Genomic DNA, 13,287 nt, shown 5'->3' with positions numbered 1-13,287 from the left:
CTTATAAATTTATAAATAATCTCATATCATATGATATTATTTTTTAGTATCATAATGTCGCACAAGCATACAACATTGTACGAATACAATATATAGTTCGATATGTATGCACAAATGTATACAAGTGCAACAATGACATTGTGACTCAATACTATCAAATTAAGTGATTAATATTTGGAGTAACAAATGCATTTGTTATGATCACAACTTAATCATTATCAGAATTCACAAGTATGTCCTTACAATTTAAATCATATTATTATAGACTTATAGTCTATATATCATATGAATTATCATTCGAATTAATAATGTGAATATAGTATGATCATATCATGTATAGATCATATCATTATCGTATGAATATAATCTACATATTATCATTAGATACGTAACAATGCAATTAATGTAATCATAAATTAAGTTATTAGTATAATGGTATTAGGATCAACAATGTGTTTGTTTATAATCACAAATTAAACAATATAAAAAATTAATAAGCCTTGGAATCTATACTTTTATTATTAACTGGATTACCTCAAAACTTTTCATTTTCTACAAGTCAAAAACTCTCCACCCCCACAACCCGAAGGAGAGCAGAAATAACAGTGGATAACCAACAATTTTGATGTAAGAATGGAACACTCAAGACATGACAAAATACAGCTCCGGAATCTCTTTGTACTTCTGGTCCTCGAAACATATACAGACGTTATCTGCAATCTGCACCAACTGCTTCAAGGATGGACTTAAAACCATCCCTTTCTAAGCACTCGGCCAGTTCAGCCTTCCAAAAAAAAAAAAAGCATGCCACAACATTAGACAGAACAAAGGAGGAAAAAAAACCTTTAAAAAAAAAGAAAAGGGGCTTCTGTGAATCCCCAACAATGCATCGACTAACAAAAATAAAATAAAGAGGAAAAGAAAATAGAAGAAACAATACAGCTGAAAACAAGCTACCAATATACAAAATGGAACATCAAACAAAATTTTATCTTTGTTCTATAATGTGAGCAGTAATCACAGGTCTGGAAAGATTTGGAGTTTGAAATTCTATTTTCCTCCAAGTCCTACTCAGAGAAAACAAGCTATGCAAGGAGAGAGAACAGCTGCACTTTCAAGCTTGTTGAGTATGATGCCAAAAGATTCCAGGGTGTTTGCGTTGAGCATCTCTCTCTACTCTCTACACTCCTGCACAACATAAGTAGTTTTGACCAATTTATCTAAACTAACAGCCCACCTAGCCGAACTCTTTTTTTATTTCGTAACAACCAACAAAACTCTCTTCAGGCAATAACTGTCTTTCAATTCCTAATCTATTCTAGTTCTGTTCCATCTACAAATCCTTACATGTTTCTTCCAATTTGACCAAAAGTTGAATGTGTTGTCCTGCGTTAGTATAGCTTCAATTTGAAGTTACTATCATTACATGAATTATCTGTTTTAAAACCAAAATATATATATATATATATATATATATATATATATATATATATATTATTCGTACTATATAATATACAAAGGCAGGCAGACAAAGAGACGAGGAGAATATCACATCCAAAAACAAGCCTGTGAACAAGAAAAATTAAACAAAAACTTCCAAATGAACTAGGAGGTATGAGAAAGATTGAATGATTGATAACCTTCCTAAGAAAATGCCTCTCTAATTGCCAAGATATATGCTTCAAAATAAGCTACTACTTTTATACTCATAGTATACAAAAGCCATAGAGGATAGATCATGAATTTTTAGAACAAAACGGGCATTACATTCAACTTGAGAAGCTGACTTCATTGAAATAATCACCACAAAGAAATCACCCTCCAACAACTACCTAACACCTCTGCTCAGATAAAACCAACTAACAAGTTAAATTTTATTGGGAGAAGATGAAAAAAGAACAAGATGTTTATACAGTTTAAATGATCTCCAAAACTTGCCCCAAAAACAAGTTGGGTGGAGTTACCAGATAAATATCCATATATTGAGATTCTAGTTCAACTCATATTGCAGGAAAAGGTTTCCATCTAAAGATGAAAACTATTTTTCACTCTACTAATTAGAGATACCTAAGCACAAAGAATTGGTTAGAAACTCCCAAAAGAAAGGCTAAAATTCTTACCTTCGGACAAATATATCTTCTCAGTAAAAAAATCATAAATCACTTAACCAATAAAAATTTACCTAAAAACATGAGTATAGCACCCAAAACAAATTGCAACTTTTATGCTTCCTAATCTCGCATATTCATAAATTTTTTTCAATTTCCCCACTTTTGGGTCCGTAATAGTAACCCCCTGGAGTAAAACTTTACTCCAAGCCCTAGACACATTTAAAGATGATCCCAAAACTCCGTAACACAAAAAACAACACAGAGAGACTGAAACAAACTTCTTTCCCCTTTAAATCATCATCATGGTACATCCACACATTATTAATTAATTCTTGCAATTTCCCTGTAAGTCCAAACCCTAGACACATTTAAAGATGATCCCAGAACTCCATAACACAAAAAACAACACAGAGAGACTGAAACAAACTTCTTTCCCCTTTAAATCATCATCATGGTACATCCAAACATTATTAATTAATTCTTGCAATTTCCCTGTAAGTCCAACATCATAAATGCATCACAAAATACCTTCATCTGAGGAATAAGGGCAGGTCCCCCATAAGCAAATGCTGTATAAAGCTGAATAAGAGTTGCTCCAGCTCGAACTTTTTGATATGCTTCCTCACCACTGAATCAAATGCATACTATAAGGTTCTAGAAAATAGAATTTATTAAAGCAGTTGCTATGTGGGCGACAGACGAGTATCATGAAGACAATGCTGAAGCCTGAAGGAGTGTTTTGCTTTTACCTGCTAATGCCCCCACAGCCTATTAAAGGGATCTTTCCCTGATAAAGAGAGAGAAACAGAGTGTCAAGCTCTCACACATGACAGCACACATGAAGAACCTCAAAAGAAAAACAAATCCAGATTTAAAAATATAGAAGGAGCAGTATCCAAAAAGGTGCCCAATACTTCACAGAAGACAACTGAGAATTCCATAATAATGGATATGGATCTCTGTACATATATCAGTATAAGCAACTCAGCAAGACACCACAATGAGCTAAGATGCATGGACTCAGGTGCTTGTATCTGTGTTTGTGTGTTGATATCCTATTCATCTCATTCTAAGTTCATATAACACAAGGCAAAGGCTAAATCAGCCAACATTCCAAGGTTTCCTCTGCCATTCCCCATGAAACATGATGGGACAACAAGCTCAGAGAATAAAATCACCAGCATGAGTGATTCATGCTTTTTGAAAAATCCTAGTAATAGGTAACATTATGAATAAAGTGTCCTGTAGAACCATGGATGAATTCCCTTCTTTACCAGACCACCAATCTGATGTGTCCAACAGCAATTGTCGAACGCTCAGATCCATATCCTTGCCAAGGAATACATCACCATTTTGGATACTTTTGAATAGGGCAATTGTAATTGGTCCTTTGGTTCTCTGTAGCTGACCTAGAGGACCTGAGTAGCCAAAATTAATATCTAGTGTCTAAGTGATGATGGTCAACATGGAGAGAGAGACAGACAAACAGCAAACACTTTGTGTTCACTCAATGTATATCACAGCATGGAAGCTGAATGAAAAACATGTTATGTGAATTACAAAAGTAGCCAACATACCCTTGTTAGAATGTACATGTCCTTTAAGATGTTGGTAGAGAGATTAAAAAGAGGCTTCCCACTTAAGCCACCAGCTTCTGCGGCCACTGGGTTTTTACTTACAGGATCTGGTCTTGAAACTGTTGTATTTGATATTATCTAAACACAAACAAAATAAAATTATAATAATAAAATATATATTTATATAAATCAAAGAAACAAAGATTGGAACGCATTACAGGGTAGTTTTCACCCTCCAATACTAATATCAAAAACTGAAGCAATAGCAGTACTAGAATCATGAGCTCAAACCACATTGACATCCCAGCCAAAAGAAGAAAAAAAAATCCATTATTATTAATAAGAACACCATACAGACAACATTTTACAGTATGAAATAAGGTACTTCAGTACTTCCTTTCGAGAAATGAGAAGAGGGGGGAGGGGAAGATATTTATTGCTCAAAGATGAGAGTCATACAGGTCCACTGTCGAATGAGTAATCAGAGCTTCTTCATGCACTGATGCACAAAGAAAAAATAAAAAAGAGAGAATCTTAAATTTCCAAAAACTGAATGAAACAATTTTTTTTTGATAAGTTAAAAAAAAAAAAAAAAACTGAATGAAACAATGAAGACACTAAAGCATATTTTCATCAAACCTTGACCATAATTCTGGAACTTTTACGCATTAAGAGGGCTCAATTCAAGCCTAAATATATTACTTCTTGCTCTTTCAAATATCATTTTGAATCAGCAATGTTAGATCAATTCTTACTTCTTAGATTCAAAACTCAACAACAACAAATTATTTAACCTTAAATTTTGCCAAAGTTTGTACAAAATCACGGCAGACCTGAAGTTTGATGTCGATAAGATTAAGGTGGGTGGTTTTATCTAATTGCAATGTAATTACAGTATAATCTATGGAACTCCTAGGTTTTTTTTTTTTTTTTTGGGTATGGAACCTCTAGGTTGTTTCACAAAGTTGGGCCTCCCAACACTACCATCAAAGACAAGTCAAGCAATGATAACAGGCGAAAGAGACAGTACATGGAACACTAAATAGGAGAAAAGAGAGTCTATAATGGGGAAAAAAAAGTTACCAATCCATCCAAGCGGAGAGCAAGGGCAACCTATAAACATAGACAAGGAACCATTAGAACAGCACATTAGGAAATAGAGGAAGTATCATAAATCATGCGCATATGCATACTGCTGCAATATCTTCAAGGTCTTCTTTAGACAGGTCTGGAGCGATTTTCACAAGCAAAGGGGGTGGGCCCTCCTCTCCCCATTGCATTTCATCACGAGCAGCTTGAACCTTGACAAAGCAAATGTTACAAAATATAACTTCTGGTCACACTGTTAATTATATGGAAAGATGAGTAAGATCATGCCATGACATACCTTCTTTACAAGGTCCTTCAATTGCTTTCTTCCCTGAAGCATACGCAACCCTGGGGTATTGGGTGATGAAACATTAATCACCTACAGTGCAATATCACATGCATTCTCAGATTAGAGAAACGAAACTTAAACTTCGAAACATCTGAAGAGACACTGAAGCCTCTTGATGTGTAGATCATGAAAACCTAATTGAAAACATTTTCCCTCAAGGAATAACACAAAAAAATAAGGCAAGATTCGACTTGTAAGATATGAGTTCCAAGCATGCTCTAAGGCCATAAAAAAATGATAATTCAGCTTCAACTACCTTAGTTAACAGTTTTCTTCTTCATGAATCCAGATCACTCAAGATAAAATATCTCAACATTCATATATCGATGCAAAGTACTGAGAGTATCAACATCCTAGATGCTCCTGACATGACTTATAAGATAATCATATGCTGAAACTCCATATTGAAAACTTGAAAAATCAGGCTCCTTTAAAAAGGAAAACTTTATACACCACAGGAATATGATTCAGGTATATGCTGAAGATAAGAAAGGAGGGTCCCAACCTGCAAACTATAATTTAAAAGTGATCTAAGAAACTGCCTAAGCGTAGTATGATAGCACTCTGCTCCAAATCCATTGAGATGTAGAACCAATCCGATGACAATAAGCAAAGAATTTGTTAGACAAGGTAACTGTGCAGTAGCATCTACTCGTGGTGGTTGATAAGAACTGAAATCTCATGTATTAAGGTAATGGAACCACCATCCGATCTCCCCTTCAGGCTTCTAAACATTCTGTAACCCCTCCCCCCACCACAATGAAACGCCAACAACAAATAAATGGAATCCAATTTACCCAAACTAACAATTTTATCAGTCTTATTGTTCAGAATATAACATTTTATTTAGAGTAGTCACCAAAGTACTTTCCAAATTCATCAACTCCAACACTGTTTAACTACAAAATCATCCTTTGCAGAATAGTGTGTGTGTGTGTGTGTGTGTGTGTGTATAATAGGAGGTTTAGTATAACTTTTCAAGTCGAAACATCTAATTAGACCCAGCATATGCCATGTGACGCCATGTCAACTAAGTATCATCCCGTCAAATTTATGTGCAATATCAGCAATTTCTGTTGCACTTATCTGGCATTAATCTAAGCAACAGTGAGTTGAATCATTTAAAAAATCAAAGGACCAAATTGACCCAATTAGAATAACAGGAACAAAGTTTGAAATACATAAGACTATAAGAACCACAATCATATTTTAACCAATTTATTATATACATTTTAATCCTATCAACCAAGATCAAATTGTCAGATAGAGTGAAAGCATATAGCCTATTCCATGCAGCAGGGTGTAGTAATTATCCGTGTAGACACAAAAAGCTAAAGAACTCTATTATCTATTATGTATAGGCAAAATTTTAAAGTCTCATAAAAAACATAAAAATAGATAAACTACAATAAATCAGAAAAGAAAATTTACCAAGTAGTCAGCATACTGGGACAATGTATGAACCCCTTGTACATAATCAGCAGCAGCATCTTCACTTGTCTTATTCTTTCCAAGATTGACCCCAAGAATGCCAGGTCCAGCTTTGCCTCCATGTTTGACTTCATCAATGGAGGAAGATGAACTGCTTGAAGTTTCATCCAACTTCCTCTTACCATGCTGGGCACCCAACCGCTTTGCAACAGCAACAATTCCTTCACTATTGAAACCGCACCGGTTGATGATAGCACTGGCCACAATTCAAGCGGTTTGATAGCACATAAATCAGAGAAGAATTTTACTTTAAGTTTATACTATCAGAAATCTAAATTTTCACAAGTCGATCCTTCACCAACTATCCAAAGTGCAAAGAAAATTTGACTCATTAAGAACTAAAAAAACAAAACAGAGGATCAATTCAAAATAGTGATACTGCCTACAAAACAAGATATGAAATCAGAGTTTGAGAAAATAGGATATTATACATTCTTACCCTTCCTGGGGCAATCTAAAGATGCGAGGTTTTGGATTTCCCTCCTGTGGAACAGGGGTAACAGAGCCAACCTCTACAAAGCCAAAGCCTAAACCAAGTAACCCATCAATAGCCTCGGCATTCTTATCAAAGCCGGCAGCTAGACCTATAGGGTTGGAGAAGTTCCTTCCCCAAACTTCTAGGCCTATATTGGGTGGATCAGGCCTCTTCTCTCTTGGAACCCAACCACGGGCTGCCGCAGAGACAGCTAGTCTGTGAGCAACCTCCGGATCTAGAAGGGCAAAGAAAGGATTCACAATTTTCGTTGCCGAGAATAGCCAGCCACTGCAAAAAATTCATAACCAAAAACTAACAACTAATATTACTGATGTTTAAACTTCAAGTTAACTACAAATTCAGACAATTGAGGTTACAATAACTTTTACTAGAATAGAGGAAACTTGTGTACAAGAAGTCAAAAAATATAGAAAGATCACACAATATAGATGTATGTAAGATTAAGAAAGGGCCATATTCAAAACCTAGACACAGGCAAATAAGTTTCAATTTGAAAACTTTTTTTTTTTTTTGATAAGTAAGAAAATTTCATTAAAAAAGCGTAAGACGCCCCTAAGTACACAGGAGCAACTCAGCTAGCCCACATGAAAAACCCATAAGAAACTACATACCCACAACACCCAAAACCCACATGAAACCAAAGATACAATAGAAACCCTCCAACAAACACCCAAGATACAAAGTAACCCCCATAATAAAATAAAACCCAATAGACTCAAGATACAAAGTAATCCCCCATATTACAATAAAACCCAAGATTCAAAAGAAACCCCCCATCAAACACCCAAGATACAAAAGAACCCCCCATGATACAATAAAACCCAAGATACAAAGTAACCCCCCTCATACAAAAAAAAACCCCAAAGAAGAAAACCCCCCAAACAATACCCCCAAAACCCACACAACAATACCCCAAATACAAGAAAGCAAACCCAAAATACAAAGAAAAGCCAGAGCTACAGGAGTTTAAAAAATAATCACTAGCATAACAACAAAAACCTTTGTCATGACAAAAGAAGAGTACCAAAAGATCATTCATGGATACAACAGAATTTGATGGAACATAAGTTCAGGGAAAATAACAATTCAGAACTACTAATTACCAAAACCTTGTCCTACATATTGAGAGTTCCCTTCCCTAAAAACATGGAGACACAGACTAGAAAACTTTGCATTTACAAAGAGGGTATGGATTTGAGAATGCTACATGATATTTTTAATTTTCACCAAATGAAAGGGAAAAGTTTATCGTTGAATGATAATTGACACAACGAAAATACAAGATATTAATTCTTTTTACAGAGTAGAATCTTTAAAAGAAGTCTATGGAATTATATGGGTGCTTGTTACTATTTTGACTCTAGTATTGGGAATCACAATAGGCATACTAGTTATCATATGGTTAGACATAGAAATATCCACGGGCCCGCAACAATGTATTGGACCTAAATACACCGATCCCCAACACACACAGAGACAGAGAGAGAGAGAGAGAGAGAGAGAGAGAGAGAGAGAGAGAAGGGAGCCTATTCGTGAACAAGTAAATTTAGTTTATGTGAAGCTTAGTGATTGTAATTTTTTTAGATAGCAAAGAAGAATATCATGTCCTACTACTGTATTTTTTCGAAATATATAGTAGGGAAATACTTATTTGGTGGGCTTTTATAATAGCACATTCTTGATAGCCAATACTAGAGTCTAGATAGATAAGTTCTTGAGTAGCTAGAGTAGACCTTTTCGGACAATTTTGATAAATTTTTCCCAAAAAATATTCCTTGTAATCTGAATAATAAATAGCTTTCTCCAAAGACTGAGCAAAGAAGGAAAAAAAAAAAAAAAAAAAAATCAAACTGCACCATCTCCATATTAAGTGAATGCCTCTTTTACACAAAGATGTAGAGCAATATACTGAGAAATTTCAGTCAAGCATCAGGGTTGGCTGAAGAGAACCCATTATGTGTTATGTTAATTTTTGTTTGGAAGATAACCAAGAGTTGGTCAGTTTAAATATATAAATGCTTACTAAAACACTGCCACTTTATCGGGGGAAAAAGAGGTTAATCATGACCTAAGCAAAAGTACCACTCAAAGACATGAATGAAGTACCAGAAAGTTGCTTCATCCACAGTACTCACATAAGCTCCTCCAGCTATAACTAGGCCTATTGTGGCTCCCGTCAATAACCTTCCCTACAGTTCAAATAACCAAAGGCTATACTTCAGAATCAGACAAAAATGTCTTCCATTTACAAAAAGTATACCAGTGATCCAATAGGAAATAATATGTATTATATAATAAACAAGAGATTGACAATATCCAGAAACAAACTTTGCAATTCAAATTATCTCAAGGGTTAGAAAATTGGCATATTCTGCACATAAAAAACTTGATTTCATTTCACTATGTGGATGTCATAAAAATAAATAAAAAAAATAAAAAAGAAAATCACTTTATAAACTAATTCCTTTTTTTTTTACTGTTTCACTGATGAAAGCTCAAAGTTTTATGCAAACTTTGATTCTTTGGACAAAACGAAGTAAGTTGCCCCAACTCAATATAAAAAGGCGCAGTTAGAAAGCAACTATATTTTAGAGAAGTGCATGCAAGACAAATGGTATACCAACGCAGTTGCATATAGATTTCACTCCTTTTCAACGTGATTATGAAAGAAATAAATAATATTTCCAAGCCTTTTTTGAAAGCAAGAACATTTATCCGTGACTAAAAGAAATTGGTGCTAGCTAAACTTGGTAAAGCTTCAAACATGATAACAAACTCCCTGCCAGAAAACATATAGAAGACAAAAACAAAGGAGTGGTTAAGATATAAGGAAGGGAGTGGAGAAAGGCACCAGAGCAACCATACTTTAGTACTAATTGATACCCAGCTACTCTCTGAACTAATAGGTACAGGATTGTGATGGAATATGAAATATATTCTACTAAAGCAAGACATCTCCACTTATGGAGAAATCAAAAAACAAAAAGATATTTAGGCAACTTCAAAAGACAGTTCCGCAGTTTCTTCCCTACAAAATTATACTATCAAAACCACCCTGACTGACAATCCTGGGAAATGGAATCTCCTCCAAATGACATATACACTCAACCATATCAAAATGACCCGTACATACTGTTCTATTACAAATCCTTCTCTTCATGCAGAAATTGGAACATGGAATGCAAAAGTACGAAATTCCAACTAACTAATGTAGGCCACAACTTAAAACTTAAAAGCCTACTATGCAACACAGATGGGGCATGGATTCAGTACAACAATGAGAGAACTACGACACAAACTTCAAGAACAGGACATAGATATGATGACCTAACATGATTCAATATTTTCTCCAAGTGAATATAAAATAATTAAAAATATTCAATTTCCAAAAGTCTTCAAATAACCTTTCTTTTCGTTTTCCAGGATACAAAAGGCTCAACTGACCTGAACATAAAAACACTATTTCCTACCAGGGAGCTAGTTTCCATTTCTCAGCAACCAAACAGATACAGAATCTCACACACACAGAGCATACCTTCTTGGGAGAGTGAGGGATTTTAGGAGCAGCTTGTGCAGAAGAAGAGCAATGTCTGGCACTTACAAGAGGACCCAATATTACTTTTTTGTTCCAAAGATGTCTGGATAATTTCCTTGAAGCACTGAACGCCATCAATAAGAAAAACCCACAAAATATTTCCCAGCAGTTCGAACTAAAAACCCACTAAAGAAAGAAGCCCAGAACAATTTCACTAATGCACCAAGCAGAGAGACTAATAGAGAGAATTTCAAAATCACGAAACAAGATTTTTAAGAGAGGTTTCTACGATTTTTGTTGCAAGGTTGAAAGAGAGGTTAAGAGAGGTATAATCGTCGTGGTGAAGACTTGCTCAGGGTTTTGCAAGTGCTTGTCCGAACCCGTGAACCCGCAAAGGCCAAGCAAATGTGTAAAAATTAAAAACCCAAGAAACTGTATCTATCACTTCCAAAACCTAGGGTTTGAATAGCATAAAATTATCCAAGCGAAATATAGGGAATTTCAGAGAGAAAAAGAGAGGCACTCACGAAGAGAGCGAAACATAGAGAGAACTAACCCTAGCCTCTGCGGCTTGATAATTATGCCCAAAACGTAACCATTTCAATAACCGCCCCAGCCTATTCCCAACCAGAACAATGCGTTTCACAGAGACAAACCAAAAAGGAGTTTCGGACTGTGAAAATTAAAAGAGGAAGCGGCAGAGAAAGAGGCAAAGAGAAAATCAGAACAAAAATGGGGTCTCTGAGTCTGGGAACAGCGAAATAGGGTTTCGTTCTGCGCGATGTGAGATAGCGAGATAGCGAGAGAGAATGGGTGAGAGACGGAGAGTGTAATTTCTGTTAGTTTTGGCTACTGGCTACTGGCTACTGGGGAGTGAAAAGTGTGAAGAACAGCCTCCCTTGGCGTCTTTTTATATATTTTGTATTTATGCTGCTGGCTTTTGCAATACCTATGGCCCTTTGGAGCAATCAACGGAGCTAAAACTTCGCCTTTACAATTTCGGATGATGATTTTGATATCCATCTCTCTTTGCATGTCTATTCGCACAGCTGCATCTCAATTGAATGAAAATTGTCATTTGAGATACATAGTTTGATCTATTGTTACTCTCGTCTTCAAACAGAAGTTTGTATTCTGAAAAGCCTTCAAGGAGTGAATAGGGAATGGTGGCCGAGAGTTCCTTCAAAGACCACCACATTCCAACGTAGCCATAGTTTTCGAGCAACAATCGCTACAAATTCCACTTCGTTATGCTCCAATTCTTGTAGGACGGATTCCATAATGGCCATTTAATCCTCATGCTCTATACTTTTTTTCTGAATTTTTTCTCACGCATGCTCTAGACATCCTTGGCAGTAGGGGTGTGCAAAACTCGCAATCCCCGCCCCGCCCCGCAGAGGACTGGGTTTTCAAATTTTTTTGCGGGTTAGGATCTTAATTTGAGAAATTTTTACGGGGTGGGGTGCGTTGCGGGTTTAGCCTTTTAAAAAATGCGGGTCCCCGCCCCGCCCCACCCCGCACCGCACAAACGGGAAGAAAAAAAAAAAAAAACTAGCTCTATGGTTTAATTTCATTGTGTGAGAAATACAATTTTTATGGTTCAATTTCATAAGATGTTAAAGTGTACACATTTTTATTGTATTGTTATTTGAAATAATATTTTCATTACTTTTGGAAAAGACAAGAAAATTGATTACATGGAATAGTGAAATATTATAACTTTTTATTCTTTACATTTATTCAATTATGCTTTGTTGATCGGAGAAAATAGAAATCATGTTTCTTAGAATTTTATCTTATAATTAATAGGGCTTTTAGTTTAAAAGGCTAATTCCATGAAAAATGTTCTTGAATGGAAATATGAATTTAATTTTTTATTTAAAAAACTAGTATTTTGTTTGAATTATTATTTTTTACAAAATAAAATCAAAATTACGTAAATGCCACTTAAAATCCCCGCCCCGCACAAACCCACCCCACAGTGATCCGCCCCGCACGGTTAGTATTTATCAAATGCGGTTTGCGGGTTGAAAATTTTCAACCCGCAAAGGTGCGGGGCGGGGCCAAAAAAGGCGAAAACCCGCACCGCCCCACCCCACCCCATGCACACCCCTACTTGGCAGCCCTACAAACCCACAAAATATGTCTTGTAATCTCATGTGCAAATTCATAGATCCGACAAAGGGAGTCTTTCCGCAATGCTATATTTTCCGTTTAAGGCTTATGTTTGCATCACATCAATGACGAGAAACTATGTGTAAAGGATGGCAATTTGTATTTGTAACGAGTTTGAGTCATATCAAGTTATAAATACATGAATATATAGATCTATCATAATTTGATTAATTAATTTTACATTTCAAATAAAAATTAATTAACCGTCCTAAGTCAAAGTCAATGACAGGTTCTTTCTCTTTGCAGGCTGCTAAATCCCTTGAAGTTGTAGTAGTAACCTACAAAAAAAGTTTTGAGTACCTTTTAAGGAAAAGAAACGCCGCCAGATCAAAAGTCAGAAAACAGAGCGAGAGTCAAATGGGTAATAAGCTTGTCAAGTTTGTGACGTCACTTTGGGAAGATTTCTACATATAAATGTGTTGTATATGACGTCATTTAAACTGTTCCGTTTATAAAGAAACGAA

The 13,287-nt window shown here is 35.5% G+C and overlaps 1 protein-coding gene across 1 annotated transcript; it reads right to left on the bottom strand.

Annotated features, from left to right (window-relative positions):
* Positions 1-494: 494 nt before the first annotated feature.
* On the bottom strand, positions 495-11,906 carry LOC133870835 (dihydroorotate dehydrogenase (quinone), mitochondrial). Its single transcript, XM_062308073.1, has 11 exons — positions 10,649-11,906; positions 9,220-9,302; positions 7,057-7,380; positions 6,558-6,813; positions 5,076-5,156; positions 4,882-4,989; positions 4,772-4,801; positions 3,689-3,826; positions 2,861-2,898; positions 2,640-2,739; positions 495-784 (listed from the first exon to the last, which is right to left on the bottom strand). The coding sequence occupies exons 1-11, from the start codon at positions 10,781-10,783 to the stop codon at positions 710-712; spliced, it is 1,368 nt and encodes a 455-aa protein (XP_062164057.1). The 5' UTR covers positions 10,784-11,906; the 3' UTR covers positions 495-709.
* Between the last annotated feature and the right edge of the window lie 1,381 nt (positions 11,907-13,287).

The sequence above is a fragment of the Alnus glutinosa genome, chromosome 6, assembly GCF_958979055.1.
Source record: "Alnus glutinosa chromosome 6, dhAlnGlut1.1, whole genome shotgun sequence".
Lineage (NCBI taxonomy): Eukaryota > Viridiplantae > Streptophyta > Magnoliopsida > Fagales > Betulaceae > Alnus > Alnus glutinosa.
This window is presented reverse-complemented; position numbering and strand designations above follow the sequence as displayed.